The sequence below is a fragment of the Phytophthora sojae genome (assembly GCF_000149755.1).
Source record: "Phytophthora sojae unplaced genomic scaffold PHYSOscaffold_1, whole genome shotgun sequence".
NCBI lineage: Eukaryota > Oomycota > Peronosporomycetes > Peronosporales > Peronosporaceae > Phytophthora > Phytophthora sojae.
In genome coordinates this window covers 8713899-8736837 of record NW_009258115.1, presented here as the reverse complement: position 1 = coordinate 8736837, position 22939 = coordinate 8713899, and the positions used below count along the sequence as shown (strand labels likewise).

Genomic DNA, 22939 nt, shown 5'->3' with positions numbered 1-22939 from the left:
CTCGAAGGGGATCCCTAATGCACCGTTGCCACGCTGACGTCTTCCCGACGATCGTTGGTCGAACGTCGTAAAAAGCTGCAATTCCGCGCCAACCGAGCTACCTAGTACAGCAAGTGCAAGCAAGGATGCAAGCTGCAATACGCCGCGAGATTAAATACGGGATCACGTTGCTGGCGGACACCACACTATGTCGCCGACTAGCTAAGTTGAGCCTAGCGCAGGTGTAATATGGCTACGCGAACACGTACATCATTCATTCATCACGTTGCTGCCAAGTGATCTCGCTACCTACGTACATGCATGAGTAGAGAATGACCACGGACCTCGAAGTGTCAGTCGACAACAACTTCAAGTTGAAGCGCTCTGATACCTTACGAACTAAACAGTAGCACGCTTCGCGCGCGAGGTCTCTCAGCACTGATCAATGTTCAGTAGCACGCTTCGCGCGCGAGGTCTTAGATGTAATACTACGCGAGCAGGATACGATCTTGTCACTAATATGGAATTTCTTCTCAGTGAAAGAGCGTCTCGCTCATAATTAACATACTCGCCCTATTAAAGTCCGGACTTTATTTTATAGTACAGGCCTAAAAGCTTGAAATTATCAGATATTATATCAGCTCTAAAAAAATATCTTGGATTTTGTATGTATATGTACAAACCGTTAACTACCGGTATTTGTTGCGGCAGGCTTATATTCGGGAGGGGGCTTATATTCGGGCGAGTACGTTAGGAGTCGGCGAATAGGTAGCTCACAAATGGTAATGTTGCTATCGCTGTATAATATAGCTATATATTTATTATATTGTTAAAATTAAAGCGTTAGCTTTTGCTTGCCCTTCCATTGCTCAAACGCTTGTTGAGCTGCAGCACCACGTCACAGATTATGTGCTGTACACAAGGGCAACTTGCATGTTGCAGAGAGTGATGGTCATCGAAGCTTCGCGAAGTGCCGATCAAGTTTGTCAGGGTTCTAGATTGTAGGAACTAGAGCGAACTGCTAAGGTCTCGCAGGTAAAGCTTTTGATTCAATCTCACTTTCCATTCTACACTGCATCGCACAAGAAGAGTTCAAGTCGTTTTTGGTTATGAGCCCAAATACGCTGGGTCCAAACGACGTGCTGCGCGAGGACAACTATTTCCTGTGGGAATTCAACTGCCGCATGGCACTCGCGAGGAAGGACCTGCTGGACGAAGCCAGAAGATGCAGCTAAGCGGGAGACCGAGACGTGGGAAGCCGCCGATTTCAAGGCGCTGGCTGTCATCTCGAAGTTACTGAGTCCAGTGTACCAGTCGATGATCCGAGAATCCAAGTCTGCCAAGGATGCGTGGGAAACGCTGCGCGAGTTCTTCGTCAAGCAGATTCTTCACAACCGCGTCCAGCTTCGGAAGCAACTGCACGAGTTCCAAATGGCATCTGGGGCCGATTTGATGGACTACCTACTGAAGTTCGATGACCTCTGTCTGCGACTTTCGGCTGTTGGTGACCAGCTGAGCGACGACGAGAAGCTCGTGATTCTTCTGGGGAGTTTGTCAAGCGAGTATGACGCCATGGTGGAGATTATTGAGGCTCACTCATCCGTGACTCTGATGGATGCGAAGGAGATGCTGCGCCGCGAGTCGGAGACGCTCAAGAAACGCGAGAAGCAAGAGGAAGCGTTTAACGTGTCTGCGCGTGGTGGAAATGGAAGCACAAGACGACGGAACAATGCAGGGTCACGCGGGACCCAGGCAAGCCAGCATGGACATGGAGGCGGGCGGCATGGAAGCCGTCGTGGTGGTGGCCAGCAGCGCCAACCACGTGGATGTCGTGGAGCGTCGAGGTTTGATGGGCGATGCTTTGAATGTAACCAGTTCGGCCACAAGCGTGCAGAGTGTCCAACGCTCAGTAAGAAGGACGACGGAGATGAGTTTGTGTTCGCCGCGACGAGGTAGGCATCGACGGCATGGCTGCTGGATAGTGGGGCCAGCACGCACATAACGCACAGCCGGCAAGATTTCGTGGAGTTCCGAGAGCTGAAGAGCCCGACGGATATTGTAGTAGCCAGCGGACAACGCCTACGTGCGATGGGAGTGGGAACTGTGCGCTTCCAGATTGGCGGCGGCCGGTTGATCAAGGTGACTGAAGTACTGTATGTTCCGGACCTCGACCGGAGACTGCTGTCGATTCCGTCGTTGGTGGTCAAGGGTGCTTCTGTGGAGTTCTCTGGTAATGGGTGCACTATCAGTTTTGAAGGGAGATTGGTTGCGCGTGTGGAGAAGGGGGAATAATTATTTGTCTGGAACGTGGTGGCGACGACGGATGAGGAGCGCGGCAAGGACGTTGCAGCATCGGCGGAGCTGCCCCCTGGCAGCCTGTGGCACGAGCGGCTGGGGCATGTGTCGAAGAAGAAGATGATGTTGGTGTCGCGCGCTGCGGAGGGCGTTCCGAGCTTTGGTCAAGATGATGTCCCAGTTGACGTACCCTGTGCTGGCTGTTCGTGTGGCAAGATGACTGTGAGCCCGTTCGCAAGACAGTGTGAAGACCGCAGGATTGCTGGACCTCGTACACTCCGACGTCATGGGTCCAATGAAGCCTCAGTCGAAAGGGGGAGCGCGTTTCGTAGTGACGTTTGTCGACGATTATTCTCGCTACGTGCACATGTATCTGATCAAGGCGAAGTCGGAGGTATTTGCTCGGTTTGTGGAGTACAAGGCGCTCGTGGAAGCGCAGACCGGTCGTCGTATTCCCTGCTTGCGCAGTGATAACGGAGGAGAGTATGTGAACAAGAGGTTTGGGGACTTTTTCGCGGCTCATGGGATCGTGCACCAGACCTCCACGCCTCACACTCCGCAGCAAAACGGTCTCGCTGAGCGTATGAACCGCACGCTGGTTGAGATGGCACGCTCAATGTTGTACAACCGCGGAATGGCTCGTGAGTGGTGGGGTGAAGCTCTGAGTACGGCTGTGTATTTGACGAACCGCGTACCGAACACTGCTGGCCCTCAAACTACTCCCCATGAAGTTTTCGCCGGACACAAGCCTGACCTGAGCCACCTGCGGTCTTCGGATCGAGAGGATACGTTCACGTTGACAAGTCACGTCGGAGCAAGTGGGATGCCCGAGCTCATGCATGCATCTTTCTCGGGTACGCTCCTGGCTCGAAGGCCTATCGCGTTTGGGATGCTGAAGATGAGCGCATCGTGACTACCAGGACCATCACCTTGGATGAGCGTCCTGTTGACAACTATCGCACTGTGGTTCACGTGACGAGGCAGGCTCCGTTGGAGTTCGACGAGGATGTGAGTACCTCGCAGCAGCCACAACAACCGGTTTTGCCTGCGACGGACAACAGCGGAGACGTTGAAATGACCGAGGTCGATGGTAATCCCGTCGACATGGAAGTCGATGCAGTACCAGACGCACTGGTTCGCCGTGGCGAAGGTGAGATGTCTCGCAGAGGGGGAGAAGCACTTTTAATCCCAGTTTCAGAGCCGAGCTCGAACGTTACAGCTGCTCGACAACTCACCAGCCAGTCTTCTCTACGTCAATCAGCTCTGATTCCATCGTCCATGCGCACTGGTGAAACCTCGCTGAGCGATCGCCTCGTGTTTGGCCCAACTAGACCTCGTCAAGTTCGTATTTCGGCGCCCCACCAACCGCGTCTGCTGACAAGTGCTCAAGAAGCAAGAACCCCGGCATTGCCAGCGCTACCACCGAGTGAAGGCAATAGAGAGACTGGGGAAGCCGAACGACTGCTGCTGGAGAATGGCGAAACCGATCCGACAAGTGGACAAGATGCGACGGGAGATGGCTAGACTTCGGACGGAAGCATTGGTGAGCTGGACAACAAGCGCCCGAGAATTGACGACGAGTACGAGATTGCTCTTGCTGCCTCGGAAACTATTCCCAACTCGTTCCGTGAAGCGATGCGTTCTGCCGACTCGGACAAGTGGAAGGAGGCGTGTCGCGCTGAAATCCGAGCTCATGTGCGCAACCACACTTGGGATTTAGTTTACCGTCCGCCCGGTGTTCGCGTGATTGGGCACAAGTGGGTCTTTGCCCTTAAACAAGATGAACACGGAAACATTATCCGGTAAAAGGCGCGTTTAGTTGCTCTCGGTTGCTTCCAGACGTATGGTGTTGGCTACACATCTACCTACTCTCCTGTTGCCAGTCTCAACACGGTGCGGATTTTTCTTGCGGTGTGCTGCCAGCTCGGATACATGGTGAAGCAGTACGATGTTGAAATGGCATTTCTAAACGGCGACCTCGAAGAGGAAGTGTACATGGTGCCGCCTGAGTGTCTCAATGTTCGTGAAGGCATGGTGTGTCGCCTTCGTCGCAGTCTCTCTGGCTTAAAGCAAGCCGCTGCTGTGTGGCACAAGACCATTCGAAGTGTGTTCATCGCCCTGGGATTCAAGCAGTGCAAGTCGGATCCCTGCCTATTCGTTCGAGTTCGTCACAATGGACCCCAATGCCTCTGCAATACTCGACGCCTCTTCTTCGGCCGCACATCCGATAAGCAGATCATCGACATACAGGACGATGAAAACGGTGCGTGTTTTCGTCTCAAGTCACTTGGAGATGCTCGCTTTATTCTCGGAATGGAGCTTCGCTACAACACGCAGCGTGGAGAGCTTTTCGTTTGTCTGGCGCAATACATTTCGCGAATCATTGAGCGATTTGGCCAAGCAGAGGCTCACCCTGTCCGAAACCCGAGCGTCGTCGGGCAAGATCTGCGTGCAAGTGACGAACACGCAAGGATGAACGAGAAAAAGCCATTTCGCGAACTTGTTGGCTCACTTCTCTACGTTGCTAATGCAACCCGTCCCGACATTTGTGTTGCAGTCAGCATTCTATCGCAACACTTCGAGGATCCACGTGAAATGCATTGGAAGGCGGCTGTGCGCGTACTACGGTACCTCAAGGGTACACTCACTACTGGTGTTAAGTATTGGCGCGGAACTCAGCTGCGTTTGCTCGCCTTCAGCGATGCAAACTGGGGAAGCGATCTATCTACTCGCCGATCGACATCAGGCGTGCTTCTGCAGCTGTGTGGTGGACCAGTCGTGTTCAAGGCGAAGAAACAGGCGACCGTCGCGCTATCTTCGGCCGAAGCCGAGTACATGGCACTTGCGGTGACGGTGCAGGAAGTGATGTGGGTGTGGCAGCTGCTCGGAGAGATGCTGGTGGGAGATACGTGTGCTACTAAAGTCTTCATCGATAACAAGGCAGCGATCAGCATGGCGAGCAACAGCGGGTACACCCCACGCGCCAAGCACATCGACCTCCGCGTGCACTTGTTCGTGATCAAGTCGAAAACGGAACGATCAAGGTCCAGCATATGCGCTCTGCTCAACAACTGGCAGCCTACCTTACCAAGCCACTCCCGATCCCGCAGTTCATGATACTGGTGAAGGCAAGTGGCGTTGTCAGCAGCAGCGATCCTGGAATGCGAGTTGAGGGGGAGTGTTGAGCTGCAGCACCACGTCACAGATTATGTGCTGCACACAAGGGCAACTTGCATGTTGCAGAGAGTGATGGTCGTCGAAGGTTCGCGAAGTGCCGATCAAGTTTGTCAGGGTTCTAGATTGTAGGAACTAGAGCGAACTGCTAAGGTCTCGCAGGTAAAGCTTTTGATTCAATCTCACTTTTCATTCTACACTGCATCGCACAAGAAGAGTTCAAGTCGTTTTTACGCTGATGTTTCTCCATCGAGTGCGTAGAGCGGTAGCTCGATAAACCCAATAAGCCGCTGCATCTGGTGCCTACACAAAGTTACGTCAGTGTGTATACTTTGTATGTGTATACTTTGTATCGTAAAGAAGCACAACGAGAAGAAGTGAGCTCCCAAGGACATGCGAGATCTCTTTCATCTGCTTCTTAGTATGTACAGTTCAACTCCGTACAAATGTATAACCAATTTTGTCGACTGCTGCCAATATCATAGCAGAGCCCCATGAAACATGCCAATACGACGATTACTAGCTTCATATCCGAGGCTTACTATGCTACTGAAAGAATTGGAATCAGGTTCTGCTTGCTCTGATCGTGCACGTGGTCTAACTTATTGAACGACAGCTTCCGCGTCTTTGAGACGAAAGCCCGCCCTCACGGTCGAACTCCTGAAAACGCCGCCCGTACATGTGCCAAAGTTTGTCTGCTCCGGGTTGGACACCTCTTGGCGCACGTACAGCCCCGCGTAGCACGCGTCAGCCGCCAGCGTAGGCTTGATGAGGCGCACGCGAAATCTCGCTGCAGGTTGTGACTGTGGTTGGCTACGTGCTTCTGGCGGAGTTGGTACCGCCACACGCCAAGCGACGCTGCTGCTACATAGCGTGATAGGGCCATGAGGGCAGCGTGGAGCTTGGAGCAATGGCTACGCACCATTCGACGCTGGGTAGACCTAGACTAGCTCGCTGGCATTAGTATAGAGTTTGATCGTGGCCGGCGGTGAAAACTGCACAGACCGCTCTGCACAACAATAACAGCAACAACAACGGCACAGTGCGCAACACGTCAGTACAGTCGGTGTATATCGGGTCCGCAGTGGCTGAGAATGAGCTGCTCCTGAACCGGCAGTGATATTCCGTACGAATACTACGCACCTCAAAGGCCGATGGCAGTGACTGCGGGTGCAGACGGGCGTCTGGGGGTACGAGAGGTTGCTGACACGTCGATAAGCACCAAGCGACCCCATCCGCGACAGTCGAAGCGCTCTTGCGGCTCGGTTGGAGGCAGACTTGGCTACGACTCGCAGCTGGGTCGACGTGTAGCCGCGCGATACATGATCTCAATTGCAGCACTTCCTGGACGCCATCAAGCAAGCCACGTGCGACCCTTCTGACGATGAGTTAATACCGATATATCTTATGAAAGTATACAATATGCGTTAACTATCCATCATTTCTTTTCTATTTCTATCGTTTCTAATTGGATAGTAAAACGAAGTCGGGTGCCGGCACCTCATGCCCCATATTTTGTGATTGACTCTCATTGGTGTAAAAGCAAGCACCTTCTCTGCATAAATAGCTCTGCGACCAGTCGTTGGTATACAAATCGACACTTAATCGCACACAATAACGTACCGTTGAGCTGCGATCAAGTTTTGGGTTAGCCCCGGTTTACACCGGTTTAGACTGTTGCCTAGCATTTCTTTTCTTAGCCATTAACTTAACCCGGGCAATTACCGTGACTTTTCACCAAGGTACACGAAGTAAATGGCTTCATTTGTATACTTGAACGATGAAGTTGGGACCTACGTTTGAGCTTTTCAGAAAATCTAAAAGTGTCCCATGTGAGTTCAGAGCATAATGAAACGCAGTCAAGGCCCCTGCACCGGCTGCGCCACACCTCTCTGCTTGCACTTGAGCCCCATTTTTCAGAAATACCGAGCGGTAATCGTTTCTAAGTTCGGTACTTCAACGTCTGACCCCAGTAGCTCTCAGCTATGCTGAGAGAATTGGTCGCGGTTTACACAAAGTTCGTGCTGTAGTCCTCTCGCCTGTTGCTGTTGTAGGCGGTGCTCGCCTCGGTGAGCAACACCACGGACGTCCCTCCCTCGATCTTGCTAACGTCGACCTCGAATAGGGACTTCGATGACGCAACTGCTCCACTTTCTGCTCCTGGTCTTACTGCACCTTGTGGATGTCTCGCTTGCTATCTCGCCACTTGTAAAATACAACAAAGGCCATCGCTGCTAGCATCGCGAGGGCGACGAGCAGCGAAATGTGAATCGGAGGACCAAACATCTCGTCGTCAGTGCTGCTCGAGCTGGCCGGTTCGGTGCAGTGAGGTCCTGTCCAGGAGTCTGTGGAGCACTCGCAGCGACCGTCCGAGTTGCATGTGCCTGTCGACACCGCCGTGGAGCTGTCGATGGTGCAGTCGTCGTCCGAGCTGCAGAACGCCAAGCCCGACACGGCGATGTGCGGATTGTCCGTATCGGTGTAGTCGTCGATGTTGTCCTCGATCCACTGCTTGGTCGGGTGAGACGAAGGATCGCAGCCGATGGTCATGTCGGTGTTGTCGGATGTGTCTTGGTACAGTCGAATGTAGTCGATCTTCAGATACATGGGGAACGAGTCGCAGATTGCGTTGTCTTCCGAGCTGGAGCCGTCACCACGGCAGCTTCCTTCTCCTGCGTGAGGGGGTGAAGATCCCCAGGAGCTGGAGAGAGCCACGTTGAAGATGATGTACATCGGCTCCTCGATCATGATCTTCTTGGGGTTCATCTGCGCCGTGTCCTGTGGCGGGTTGATGATCGACTCGGCTGGGATCTCAAAGATCACTTGGCCCTCCACCTCCCAGCGCACATACCCGGAGTCGCCCATGACCCACTCGACGCTGTACGTGACCCAGTCCAAGTACGCGGCCATGTGAATCTCCCAATCCGTCGAAATGGCGTCCATCTGATAGGCGAACTCGGAGCTGGAGCTGGTGGATCCGCTAGACGCTGTACACTCCGAGTTGGTGTTGCCAGGACTGCACAGGTACGCGCCCATGTACGCATTCTGCTTGGGGAAGCACGTGCCATTGGCATTGATGCCCCAGTGCACCGTGCCGTTGTCTTTGTAGCCCATGTCGCCATTCACATCGTACGATGCAGGGCACAGTTCCATCGTACAAGCGTTCGCTGTAATTCCCTCGGCAAGTGAGGCGTTGATAGTGGCGAAGCTCTGGATGCCATCCTCTTCAACGTCGCAGACGTTGTTAGCGCCGTAGCGGAGTTCCTGGTACCATGATTTGTGTCCACGCAAGTTCCAGTAATACTTGGTCGGGACGTCCTGGTTGTTGGCGCCCTCGGTAGTGCAGTCGTATGTGTAAAGGCAATAAGAAGACGCAGTATCTTCGATCACTCTGAAATCCGCCGGCATGCCCGGCCCAACCTGAATCGAGGACGAGATAGCAGTGCCTCCACCTTCGAGGATATCGATCTCCGGGGCCCCGCGGCCTTGATTCGGGTTCATCCCCGAGCCAGGATTGTCGTCACACGCGCTGATACGCTGGTTCTGCGAGTCAAAGATCGTGTCATTGCACTCGTTGTAGGAAAACGGCCACATGCGAGCTGTGGAGCCCGTGAACAGAGCTCTTCCGAGGTTCCCCATCATCCAGATGCCGGGCCACGTTGGGTAGTAGTCAATGTTGGCGGCTCGCACTGACGTCGACCCGGTCTTGACGTCTGGATTGCCTGAAGCGCTGGAGACTGCGCCCGGGAGTCGAGCGCGCACCTCGATCATGCCGCCCTGGAAACAGAACTTGTTCCAGCTTTGAACCATGCCCGAACGGTACGGTCTCGTATCCAGGCGGCGAGATGTAGTTGTTCCACACAGTCTCCTCGATGGTCTCGTCCGTCGTGTTGATGTAGAATTAGCAGTTCCCATCGGTATCACACTCAGTGCCCGTCATGTTCTTGGAGTAGACTTCCAATGCCGCGTTGACGCCGTCAGGCAGCCCCAGAGCCGTCCAGAGGTGGTCATCGCCAGCGTCAAAGCTGCGGCCTTCCGAGTTGAACTCGTCGCTCATAGTCAACGTCCAGGTCTCCCCTCTCGACGATGTGTATGTCTGCGCGCTGGACGGGGTGCCCACGTCCACCCATGGCAAGACGCCCGACTTGGTCGAGTAGGATGCAGTTGATGTAACAGTTGAAGTGGTGGCCAATACGAAGGCCAGCGATGCTGCCAGACTCCACGAGCTGAGGTTCTGGCCGAACATGCTGATGCTGGCTTCGATCCGATGGTGTGCTGCGGTCCGATCGGCGAAAATGAAAGTGAGTGACGAGCGCTTCAGCGAGCCAAAGCGCCTTTGGGTCGGCGTCCATCAAGCGCTGAGAGAGCACCCATTAGCCGTCCGTGACAAGTCTGCCGAGCGTCTGGGGTGACGAATTTCGGCTAAAATACACCGTCCTGGAGAGCAAAAGATGCTGCATCTGGTGATTCTTGTGTGGCCCTCACTGTTTGCCTCTAGAAAGCCCCTATCATCATCGAATATCCAGTACATGTATCGCTGTCCGTGCGCTCACGCTTTGTATCTGTGCAACACGGGATGCCTTGACGTAAGAAATCTCGAGTGGGGATTCCCCACCAGGCGTTTAACCCCAGTCGCCTCTCTTGCTAGGACAAACGGGAGGACAAACGGGAGGACAAAATCGGTTTTACTTGATTTCAGTATAGTGTACCACAAATTTTGTCCTAGACGGACCGCTAGGACAAAAATTATGGTACACTATACTTTACTTCCGTGAATTTCGGATTTGTCCTAGCATTTTTTCGGTTTGTCCTAGCAAAGTGCCCGACTGGGGTTAACTCGCGGCAGCTTTCAGCGAGATGGTCAGTGTTGGTCCCTGCAGCGCCGGAAGGCAAGTATCCGATAACAACCATTGGTGGTAGGTACATGTAACTCGTGCTGCACAAGTTGTGCGACTGCGTTTTCAAGCATGTTGAACTGAGCTTGAGCAGCAATTGGTGGTCGACTACAAACTGGCGAAAAGCAAATCGCCAGCGCTCCCAGCAGCGTCGTGGACCCTCAAAATCAATCCACCGTTCCGGAACGGCCAGCAATGCCATCGCAGCCACATCGTCGCAATGTGCCACCTGAAGTCAGGTGCAGTGTATGCCGGACAGTTCTGCGAGCGCCACATTGCGGTGAGCGACTTGGCCCAAGTCGCCATCGGAGCCGGGCGGAGTGCGTTGCCCCCGCTATGCATGGTGCTTGGTGCTCGGCGTATCCGCAGTGTCGACTAGCGAGTGGGCAGACCGGGCTAAGTGCGCTCTAAGTGCGCCGATCTCAGGTAAAACGGTCAAAACGCGGCCCAGCTGGGATGGGGACGGAATGGCACGGGATACGGCCGGATCGACTCGTGCTCGCCGCGCGCAATGGAGACTTGCCTCGTTAGAGGACGGACAGCGCATGCGCGCGGTAGTGTAGCCCCGCGGCCCTGCCATGCGTGGTGACAGGAACGCCAGTTCTCCTTCCTTCGGACAGCGGGCCCCACTCACTTCCTCTTCTATCTCAAGTCGGAACGAACACCGCCATGGCCATGGTACATCGAGTGCTGGCCATCACGACCGCCGTGCTGGCCGCGGTGCAGGCGACGTCCGAGTACTCGACCAAGTCGGGCATCTTGCCGTGGGTGGACCCGGCCACGCCCAGCGACCGGCAGACGTACACGTCGTCGCGCGGCGGCTCGTGGGACCTGGTCATGAGCGACGAGTTCAACACGGAAGGCCGCAGCTTCGAGCCGGGCGACGACCACCTCTGGACGTCCATGGAGAAGGCCGACGGCGTCAACTCGGCGCTGGAGATCTACCAGCACAACATGACGGGCACCGAGTGCGACGACGACGACACCTGCTACTTCTACATCGAGGCCGACACGGGCGAGACGACGCTCAAGCTCTGGAACGACTACCTGTCCCCCGCCGGATACGAGGACGTGACGTTCTACTACAAGGGCGGCATGGTGCAGAGCTGGAACAAGTTCTGCATCCAGGGAGGCATGATCGAGGTGCGCGCGCAGCTTCCAGGGGCCGTCACCAACGCGTCGGGCAACCCGGACGTCGCCACTGGCTCAGCCAGCGTACGAGCCGCCACCATCGATTACTACCCGACGTGGCCCGGAATCTGGATGATGGGGAACCTCGGTAGAGCCATCTTCTCCGCGTCCACGGCGCGCATGTGGCCGTTCTCCTACAACGAGTGCAACGAGACCGTGTTTTCCTCGCAGAACCAGCGGATCAGCGCCTGCGACGACGACCCCGGCTCGGGGATGAACCCAAACCAAGGCCGTGGAGCGCCCGAGATCGATATCCTAGAAGGCGGCGGCACCGCCATCTCATCGTCGGTTCAAGTGGGCCCAGGCATGCCGGAGCAGTTTCGACTAATCGCCGACAACACGTCGTACTCGTGTATCTACACCTACGACTGCACCACTGAAGGAGCCAACAACCCGGACGTGCCCACGGCTTACTACGAGAAGCTTCGCGGATACAAGACGTGGTACCAGGGACTCCGCTACGGCGCCAACAACTTCTGCGACTCGGACTCGACGCTCGTTCAGACGTACAAGACGATCGCTGCGTCGCTGGAGAAGGGGATCACTGAGAACGCTTGTACAATGGGCTTGTGTCCGGCTTCATACGACGTCAACGGCGACTTGAGCAGCATCGACAACGGAACCGACCACTGGGGGATCAACACCAACGGCACGTGCTTCCCCAAGCAGAACGCATACACTGGAGCGTTCCTGTGTAGCGCGGGCAACAACGATACGAGCTGCACTGCTTCGAGTGGCTCCACCGACGCCATGTCCGAGTTCGCGTACCAAATGGATGCCATTTCCTCCAACTAGGAAATTCAGGTCGGAGCGTACACCGACTGGCTCACGTACCAGCTCGAGTGGGTCATGGGGGACGAAGGCTACATCCGCTGGATGCTCGCGGGCGAGCCGATCTTCGAGATCACTGCCGACGTACTGACGAACCCGCCGCAAGACGCGGCACAGATGAACCCCAAGAAAATCATGCTGGAGGAGCCCATGTACATTATCTTCAACGTTGCGCTGTCCAGTACTTGGGGTACAACTCCACCTAACGCTGGCAACGGAGACTGCTATGGCGACGGCAGTGACGCGACCACGAACGCCATTTGTGACGCGTTCCCGATGTACCTGAAGATCGACTACATCCGAGTGTACCAGGACAAGTCGGACGACTCGACCATGGCGGTGGGGTGCGATCCTTCGTCTCACCCGACGAAGCAGTGGATCGAGGACAACATCGACTCGTACGTGGACGACGACAACCCGTGGACTGAGGTGTCGGGCAAGGCGTTCTGTGAGTCCAATGAGGATTGCACGATCGAGACGAATTCGTCCATGGCTGTCACGACTGGAACCTGCGTAAGTGGCCGCTGCAAGTGCTCGGCCACGACCTGGACGGGCCCACGCTGCACCGTTGCGTCCACCGCGTCCACCGACAGCAGCAGCAACGGCCTTTTCTCCAGCAACTCGTACGGGCCGCCGATGTACGTGTCCGGCGTCTTCATGGCCATCACCGTGCTCACCACCTTCGTGTCCGTCTACATCTCCATCCTGGCCGCACGCAAGACGGACGAAACTCTGCAGAAAGAGATCATGGCCAAGCGAGGAGGCGCTGCGATGTCCCCAGCCTCGCTGGGCGACTCGGTGGCCAAGCCCCCCAAAGACAACTACAGCACCAATTTTGTATAGCTGGTAAATCTGTGAATCAAATACATGTTAATAGTGTCCTCGCCTTCTTGTGTGTAGCTGAGGCCTGGAGGCTGCAACGAAAAGTGAGTCGTTGGTGGCAAGAGCTGAAGACCGACCAAGTCCAGGTTGCTTGCTACATGTACCTAGTAAGTTAGGGCGTTCTCGGACGCTCATGTAGACTCGGAACCGATCTCGCCTTAGTGCGGTCTCTGCAATATCCCAGGAGAGTCGCGATACGAGAGGATCCTCAGTACCGGTAGTTCCGCAGTCTTGCCAGTACATGCAGACAACAGGAACTTCTGGCCAAGCGCTCGATCACGAGAGCTGCAATGTCGGCATCAGCGTGCCATTACGGGCCGGCTCGGCTTGGCGAGGTCTTTGCACAAGGACCTTTGGTCCCACCACTACACGCCTCGGTGGTGACCACCCTTCTCCTTCTTCAGCTCCAGCATGAATGAACACCTTGGGCGCAGCTATCGCCTTATGCCTACGACACTTGCGTTGCTGTTGACGCCGTCTCGCCTTCTGCCGCGACGTATCCGCGAAATTTCGCTCGTCCATTAAGCTATTCAGAGGTCGCCACTGGATACGTCGAGAAGCGCGGGTGTGACAGGCCACTCCGGGGCCATCTTTGCGGCGCCACGGTATCTGAGCGGGGGCACGCTTGCTCGTCAGCCGCCCAGGCCCGGGGCTGAACTCGGCGCATTTCGGCTTTTCCGTCCTCTCAAAGCGTGCAGCATCAGCGCAGGGATCTCAATATTAGCTAGACAGACACAGCATGATACGCGTGGGCCGGAGTGTCGTGGCCGGCGTGGCATTGGCGCTGGCCACCGCCACGACGCGCGCGAGCAGCAGGAGCAGCAGCACCTCATACTCGACCAAGTCGGGTATTCTACCGTGGGTAGACCCGGACACGCCCAGCAACCGACAGACGTACACCACGTCGCGCGGAGACACATGGACGCTCACCATGAGCGACGAGTTCAACACTGCAGGCCGCAGCTTCGACGCGGGTGACGACCACCTCTGGACGGCCCTAGAGAAGGCTGATGGTGTCAATTCAGCTCTGGAGGTTTACTCCAAGAACATGACAGGCACAGAGTGTGACAACGACGGCCGCTGCTACTTCTACATCAACACGACGGACGAAGTCATCGAGGAGACGGTCTGGAACAACTACATCTCGCCCCCAGGGTACGAGACGTGTACTTCTACTACCGGTAGACAGGCTCGACTACAGTGCGAGCCGCCAACATCGACTACTACCCGACGTGGCCCGGAATCTGGCTCATGGGGAACCTTGGTAGGGCCATCTTCTCAGCGTCCACCAGCAGGATCTGGTCATTCACGTACGACGAGTGCAACGAGACCATCTTCTCGTCCCAGAACCAGCGCATCAGCGCGTGTGACGACGATCCCGGCTCGGGTTTGAACGCGAATCAGGGGCGCGGAGCTCCCGAGACCGATATCCTTGAGGGTGGTGGTACTGCCATCTCGTCGTCCATTCAGGTCGGCCCTGGCATGCCCGAAGACTTCCGCATGTTCACGGACAACTCGCCCGAGTACTGCTTCTACAACTACGACTGCACCACCGAAGGCGCCAACAACCAGGACGTCCCCACCAAGTACTACTGGAATATCCGTGGCCATAAATCCTGGTACCAGGGGCTTCGATACGGCGCCAACAACATTTGCGACGTCGAGGAAGACGATATCCAAAGCTTTGCCACTATCAACGCGTCGTTGACCAAGGGGATCACGGAAAACGCGTGCACTATGGAGCTCTGTCCGGCCTCGTACGACGTCAACGCGGACTTGGGCTACAAGGACAACGGCACCGTCCACTGGGGCGTGAACACCAACGGCACGTGCTTCCCCAAGCAGAACGCCTACATGGGCGCGTACTTGTGTAACGCCGGCAACACCAACTCGGAGTGCACTGCTTCAAGCGGATCCACGAGCGCGGGGTCAGAGTTCGCGTACCAAATGGACGCCATCTCCACGGACTGGGAAGTGCACATGGCTGCGTACTTGGACTGGGTCACATACACTGTCGAGTGGGTCATGGGCGACTACGGCTACATCCGCTGGGAGGTGGAGAACCAAGTGATCTTCGAGATCCCAGCCGAGTCGATCATCAACCCGCCACAGGACACGGCACAGATGAACCCCAAAAAGATCATGATCGAGGAACCAATGTACATCATGTTCAACGTGGCTCTCTCCAGCTCCTGGGGATCTTCACCCCCTCACGCAGGAGAAGGAAGCTGCCGTGGTGACGGCTCCAGCTCGGAAGACAACGCAATCTGCGACTCGTTCCCCATGTATCTGAAGATCGACTACATTCGACTGTACCAAGACACATCCGACAACACCGACATGACCATCGGCTGCGATCCCTCCTCTCACCCGACCAAGCAGTGGATCGAGGACAACATCGACGACTACAGAGACACCGACAACCCGGACACAGCCGTGTCGGGCATGGCGTTCTGCAACTCGGACGATGACTGCACTATCGGTGTCTCGTCGGTGATCACCGGTAGCTGCAACTCGGACGGTCGGTGCGAGTGCTCCTCGGACTCTTGGACGGGCCCGCGATGCACGGAGGCCGCGAGCGAGAGTGGCAGCGGCAGCGACGATAACCTGTACGGACCCCCGATGTACGTGTCAATGCTGATCGGAATTGCTGCCATCGTGGTGACGCTCTGCGTGATCGCGTACCAAGTGACTCAGCGCAAGAAGAACCTCGCTCGCCTGCGCGAACACGCCATCAAGATGCAGCACGAAAAGGACTTGGGCGCGGCACCTTCTCATCGATGGGTGAGGCTATCGTTGTAGCGAAAACTGGCAAGGACAGATCGAGCTTTGTGTGAGTACCTAAGTATTAGATAAATGCCGTAAAGCAAGAGAAGCAGCAGCACTTACGTCAATTGTTGAGACTCCTCAGGCTGTGATCAATCCTTCGCTGTTGCATGTGGCAGACGGAGACAAATCCCAAATGCTGCACCTCGAGTTTGTTGGGAATTGCAAGTGAGCGCGTTTGCAGCTGAGGCGCTGCGCGTCTCATGATGGTTGGCTCCTACGAATCCAGCGGGGCTTGCAGTGGACACGCACGAACAGCGCCGCTTCTCATCAAGAGGCAGCGGCGTATGAACGCCGGCAGGTAAAGCTTGGCGCGACTAGCAAGGCGAGTAAACGTTTTCGCGTGGGTCGCGAATGATTATTCCCCCATACAAAAATCCACACCAAGAGCGGCACGGCACGGATGCTCGGATTTGCACCACGCATTGCTTTGCTCGGAATGCCATGAGCACAGCCAATTCCCGGGTGTCACACCTTCTAGGCGATCCTTAGCTTTCATGCCTCGGGCCTTTCCTGCACCAAAAATGCTTCAGCTGCCGCACATTCGGATGGATTGTCGCCGCGAGCGTGGAGGGAACTCCTCGACCTTAGCTGTCCAACACACCGTGGTGTGTTGCACGAGGGAGGCGCTTTACCCATTTCATCTCTCACTTCGATATTAGCGACCGCAGAGCCTCGACAATGCCCACACGGAAGCTAACCAAGTGGGCGCTCGCGGCGGCCGCAGTGCTTACCACGTCTCATGCTGCAACACCAACGTCGTACACGACCAAGTCGGGCGTCTTGCCTTGGGTGGACGTGGACACCCCGTCCAGCGCGCAGACGTACACCACGTCGAGGGGCGATACCTGGACGTTCACTATGAGCGACGAGTTCAACGTGGCAAACCGCAGCTTCGATGCCGGCGACGACCACCTGTGGACGGCGATGGAGCTGGCCGACGGTGTCAACTCGGCACTTGAAGTGTACTCGAAGAACATGCCGGGTACTGAGTGCGATACCGACGGCAACTGCTACTTCTACATCAACACGACGGACGAGACTATCGAGGAGACGGTCTGGAACAGCTACATGTCACCACCAGGCTACGAGACTGTGTACTTCTACTACCGATCGGGGATGGTTCAAAGCTGGAACAAGTTCTGCTTCCAAGGCGGCATGATCGAGGTCCGAGTTCAGCTTCCAGGGGCTGTCACGAACGAGTCGGGCAATCCGGACGTCGAGACAGGCTCGACTACAGTGCGAGCCGCCAACATCGACTACTACCCGACGTGGCCCGGAATCTGGCTCATGGGCAACCTCGGACGAGCTTTGTTCTCCGCGTCTACGAGCCGCATGTGGCCGTACACGTACAACGAGTGCAACGAGACCATCTTCTCCCCTCAGAATCAGCGCATCAGTGCGTGTGACGACAATCCCGGCTCGGGTATGAACGCGAACCAGGGGCGCGGAGCTCCTGAGATCGACATCCTCGAAGGTGGAGGCACTGCCATCTCGTCGTCCATTCAAGTCGGACCAGGTATGCCGGACGACTTCCGCATGCTCGAGGATAACACGACAGCGTCTTCCTGCTGTTTCTACAACTACGACTGCACCACCGAAGGCGCCAACAACCAGGACGTCCCCACCAAATACTACTGGAACTTGCGTGGACACAAGTCCTGGTACCAGGGTCTCCGCTACGGCGCTAACAACATCTGCGACGTTGAAGAGGATGGCATCCAGAGCTTCGCCACTATCAACGCCTCACTTGCCAAGGGAATTACAGCGAACGCTTGTACGATGGAACTGTGCCCTGCATCGTACGATGTGAATGCTACAAAGACAACGGCACGGTGCACTGGGGCATCAATGCCAATGGCACGTGCTTCCCCAAGCAGAATGCGTACATGGGCGCGTACCTGTGCAGTCCTGGCAACACCAACTCGGAGTGTACAGCGTCTAGCGGATCCACCAGCTCCAGCTCCGAGTTCGCCTATCAGATGAACGCCATTTCGACGGATTGGGAGATTCACATGGCCGCGTACTTGGACTGGGTCACGTACAGCGTCGAGTGGGTCATGGGCGACTCCGGGTATGTGCGCTGGGAGGTGGAGGGCCAAGTGATCTTTGAGATCCCGGCTGAAGCTCTGACGAACCCGCCGCAAGACACGGCGCAGATGAACCCCAAGAAGATCATGATCGAGGAGCCGATGTACATCATGTTCAACGTGGCTCTCTCCAGCTCCTGGGGATCTTCACCCCCTCACGCAGGAGAAGGAAGCTGCCGTGGTGACGGCTCCAGCTCGGAAGACAACGCAATCTGCGACTCGTTCCCCATGTATCTGAAGATCGACTACATTCGACTGTACCAAGACACATCCGACAACACCGACATGACCATCGGCTGCGATCCCTCCTCTCACCCGACCAAGCAGTGGATCGAGGACAACATCGACGACTACAGAGACACCGACAACCCGGACACAGCCGTGTCGGGCATGGCGTTCTGCAACTCGGACGATGACTGCACTATCGGTGTCTCGTCGGTGATCACCGGTAGCTGCAACTCGGACGGTCGGTGCGAGTGCTCTTCAGACTCCTGGACGGGCCCTCGCTGCACGGAGGTGGTGAGCACCAGCGACGACGACACGCTGTTCGGTCCACCATTGCTCGTGTCGACCATTGTAGCTGCAGCCATCATCGCCATCGCCGTCTGCAGAATTATTTACAAGCGCTTGGAGGCCAAGCGCACCAGCGCCAGAATTCAGGCCCAAGAGCAGGCGGCAGAGCGCGTCAAGGAGCTGAACAAGACCGCGTCCACGATGGCGGAGGCCAGCGCCAGCAAGGGGGAGAAATCCGCGGCTGTACTGTTCAACGGCGGCGCCAGCGGCAGCAAACTCGACAGGAAGGAGGACTACACCACCAACTTCGTATAGTAGATAGGAGACAGGCCGTAATAAAACACAAAAGTGAGCTGATGGCACGAATGAATTTATTAAACCGTTAAACAAAGTTCTGGCTGTAGTTGTCTCGTGGCCGGTGGTGTATCTCCTGGCCGTGACCATGAACGTTGCCGCTGCCGTAGGAATCAGTGCCGGTGACATATCGAGTCTGTACATCTGGATTGTTCTGGTACGTCCCCATGTCCATAGCCTTCTTCCTTTGTTTTGCCAAAGCCGCGGCCGCATTGTTCTCCCTCACGATGGACCACGCGACTGAAGCGAAACTGAGAAAGACCATGATCGCAGCAACACCGATGGACAGACCCATGGGAGGGCCGTATGAACCGCTAGAGAGCGATGTCCCAAGAGTAGAGCTGGAAGTAGAACCAGAGATTGCCGTAGTACAGCGCGGCCCGCCCCACGAAGACGAGTACGTGCACTGGCAGCGGTTTCTGACACACTTGCCGGTCTTCAGCAGCGTTTTACCCAAATTGCCACCGATAGTGCAGTCGTGGTTCGTCTTACAAAAGGCCTTACCAGCCACGTCCTTGTGTTTATTGTCGTCATCCTCGTACTCGTCCATGTGAGCGTCGATCCACTTCTTGGTCGGGTGGCTCTTTGGATCGCAGCCGACTTGCATGTAGTTGTCGTCATCGAGGTCATCGCCATGATCCTGGTACAGACGGATGTAGTCGATCTTCAGGTACAGCGGGAACGCGTCGCAGATCTTGTTGGTCGTGGCGTCTTTGCCGTCACCGCGGCATTCCTTACCAGCATTGGGAGGTGTGGCACCCCACGAACTCGACAGAGCGACGTTGAAGATGAGGTACATGGGCTCCTCCAGCATGATCTTCTCCGGGTTCGTTTTGTTCTTGTTCTGAGGGATATCCCAAATGGACTCGGACGGCACCTCGAACAGCGGACTGCCCTCGAGCATCCACCGCACGTATCCTTTCTTGCCGGTCACCCACTCGAGCTGGTACGTGACGTAGTTGGTGTACGCGCCGAGGTGCACGGGCCAATTGGCCGAGATGGCGTCCATTTGGTAGTTGAACTGACTCATGGCGTTCGACTTGGGCGTCGTGGTCTCATTACGCGGCTGCGCGCACTTCCAAAATGTGTTGTCCGGGTCACACAGGTAGGCACCAGTGTAGACGTTCCACAGGGGGAAGCATGTGCCGTTGGAGTTGATCCCCCAGTGATCTTCTCCTTTGCCATCGATGAGACTCAGATCGCCGTACGCATCGTGCGAAGCGGGGCAGATATCCAACGAGCACGAGTTCTCGGTGATGCCAGCCTTCACGGATGCAGCGACCTTGCTGTACGTCTGCTTCGCCTTAGGGTCCTGTTTGCACAAGTTGTTGGCCGAGTAGCGCAAGCCATGATACCAAGACTTGTATCCACGCTGTGCATACACCTTCGATGGGACGCCAACGTAGTTGGCACCCGGTGTCGAGCAGGTTCCGCCGTAGATACAGTCAGGCGGATCTCTCGAATAGTCCAGGCCCATAATGCGGTAGTCGTCAGGCATTCCCGGGCCAATCTGCAGCGACGAAGACACAAGCGTCGCGCCACCTTCCAACACGTCGATTTCGGGGGCGCCGCGGCCTTGGTTCGGGTTCAAGCCGTAGCCCGGGTTGTCGTTGCACGCGCTGATACGCTGGTAGGTCGGGTCGAACAGGTCAGGCTCACACTTGTCGTAGGAGAACGGCCACATGCGGTTCGTCGACGCGGAGAAGATAGCGCGACCAAGGTTCCCCATCATCCAGATTCCGGGCCAAGTCGGGTAGTACTTCGTAGCGGAGACCTTGTTGTTCTTGCCATTGGCGAGGTCAGGGTTGCCCGAATCGGGCGTGACAACACCGGGGAGCTGCACGCGCGTTTCAATCATGCCTCCCTGGTAGCAGAACTTGTTCCACGACTGCACCATGGCCGCACGGTAGAAGAAGTAGGCGTCCACGTAGCCCGGAGGGTGCGTGTACATGTTGTAGACGTGGATCACGTTGAGCTCGTCGATGGCCTTGATGAAGAAGTAGCACGTGCCATCGTCGTCGCACTTGGTCGAGGTCATGTTGTGCGAGTAGAGCTCCAGAGCGCCGTTGACACCATCGGGCTTCTCCAATGAAGTCCAGATGTGGTCGTCACCGGGTCGAAAGCTTCGGTTGGGCATGTTGAACTCGTCGCTCATAACGAGATCCCATTGTCGACCGCGCGAACTGATGTACGTCTGACGGTCTTCAGGCGTCGCAGGGTCGACCCAAACCTTGATGCCCGACTTGGTCGGGAACGTCGTCCCCGCCGTCGTGTCGTTCTTGGCAGTGACGAACGCGGTACTCACCGCCCACGTTAGAGCGAAGGCCCAAGCAGCGAATCCTTGGAGCCTCATGACGCAGGCGCAATTGGTTGGAGAATGAGCTTGCAGCAGGCACTGGAGCCCAAGCGGATGGCCACGGCGGGCATGATCGCGTTAGTGCTCTGCACGATGGACATCCGTTTCCTAGCGGGAAGCGCCCGATCACCAGAGTAATCAACCGCTGTTCTGAGAGCCAACCGACTTGAAGGATATTTCGATTGCCATCATTTCGAGTCACCATGGCACCACGGCAGCAGTGGTTCTCCTCGCTGTGCTCGGTTACGCAACGAGAGTCTACCGAGTCTATCCGAGCACAGCTTCGTTTCGTTTCCTGCGGGAGTGGCCCTAAGCTTCAGATCTCTCCGAATAGTTGGTCACGACAAAGGAGAGCTGAGGCGCCGGGACCTGGCCTAGAATCGGTCAAATCCAGATAATGAAGAAGGACTTGATTATCTTACGAGCGGACTCGAATCTGCTGTATACTGCATAATCCTTGAGACCGGGACAGTCAGTCAGTCGTCATGTGTTGAAGCCTGCTGCTCGCGGTGTCTCCCCGACACTGGTGACGGGCCACAGGTGGCAATTTCAAGTTTGAGAGTGCTTACGTACACAGTCTTTTTTGATGGGGGTCGAGGGGGGGTGAATGTGATATAGAAGAGGACCAACGGAGGCTCGCGGTTGCGAGGAGCGTAGCCGCAGCAAACCCGCGCGGGGTGCCCGCGTAGCAGGGCCGCGCGGTATTTGCGGAGGCGGGCCCAGCGACGAGCATTCCAGCGAGCTGAGCACTGTTCTCGCCAGGTGAGAGAATCTTTTTATCGCAGGAGAGCAGCGACTGCCTTTGCGGAGCGCAGCGGAGCAAAGCCATTTCCCGCGGATGACATACGTCCTGCGGGAAGGTCGTCACATTGTGGGGTGTTGGCTGCCTATACAAACTCCAAGATATCACCGAAATTAGACTGTGTACGTAAGTCCTGCCCTTCAAGTTTCCTTTGACGCAGCACAATTGAACGAAGCAAATCGCGATACACTCCCGATTGCGCGCTGGATGTTTACCGTTAGCGTCAACCGGGTTCGAACGTTCCGACTTCGCCCCGAGCATCTCCTTCGGATCTACTAGCCAGCAGTGCTGGCAGCTCGGTACGTGTAGTCTGCTGGCTCTCGGGCTGCAAGACGACGCCAATGGAACTGGAGTGACTTTCCAACTTCTCGCTCCCATTCGCGATTCGTGTCTGTCCAAGGGGAACGCCGCCTTCACGGCCCCACGGAACCGGATCTAGTGCCAAAGCGACGATCGACGCCTCGCAGGGATGAACTGGTTGGTTCCCAGGAGCTCGCGCTGTCTCCAGATGTCCTCTTTCAGAAATCCGAGCCGACGAAGGTCTATCAACACGCGTTGGCGACTGAAACTGCGAGGCGTGTGGTGCGCTTTCGAGCTTTGAAGAAGCATGGGCATGGTTGTGGCTCAGGCTTTAGTGTTCTTCAGTCACAACTCGCTTCAACTTCTCTGACCACAACAGGCATACTCCACCAAGATGGCGGTTATCTTCTGTTCGTAAGTTCTCCGACAGCCACTCAGCCCTATACTTTGT

The 22939-nt window shown here is 56.0% G+C and overlaps 4 protein-coding genes across 4 annotated transcripts; 2 read left to right on the top strand and 2 right to left on the bottom strand.

The window, feature by feature from the left end:
• Positions 1–7614: 7614 nt before the first annotated feature.
• PHYSODRAFT_246218 (hypothetical protein) lies at positions 7615–9694 on the bottom strand (the record flags this gene model as incomplete). Its single annotated transcript, XM_009518204.1, has 2 exons — positions 7615–9325; positions 9375–9694. 2 exons carry the CDS (start codon positions 9692–9694, stop codon positions 7615–7617), a joined length of 2031 nt encoding a protein of 676 aa, XP_009516499.1.
• Positions 9695–11012: 1318 nt separating this feature from the next.
• On the top strand, positions 11013–13208 carry PHYSODRAFT_246280 (hypothetical protein; the record flags this gene model as incomplete). Its single annotated transcript, XM_009518203.1, has 2 exons — positions 11013–12228; positions 12346–13208. The coding sequence occupies 2 exons, from the start codon at positions 11013–11015 to the stop codon at positions 13206–13208; spliced, it is 2079 nt and encodes a 692-aa protein (XP_009516498.1).
• A 778-nt stretch (positions 13209–13986) lies between these two features.
• PHYSODRAFT_246288 (hypothetical protein) lies at positions 13987–16049 on the top strand (the record flags this gene model as incomplete). Its single annotated transcript, XM_009518202.1, has 2 exons — positions 13987–14428; positions 14449–16049. 2 exons carry the CDS (start codon positions 13987–13989, stop codon positions 16047–16049), a joined length of 2043 nt encoding a protein of 680 aa, XP_009516497.1.
• A 1686-nt stretch (positions 16050–17735) lies between these two features.
• On the bottom strand, positions 17736–20996 carry PHYSODRAFT_284393 (hypothetical protein). Its single transcript, XM_009518201.1, has one exon. It carries the CDS (start codon positions 20979–20981, stop codon positions 19059–19061), a length of 1923 nt encoding a protein of 640 aa, XP_009516496.1. The 5' UTR covers positions 20982–20996; the 3' UTR covers positions 17736–19058.
• Positions 20997–22939: the final 1943 nt, after the last annotated feature.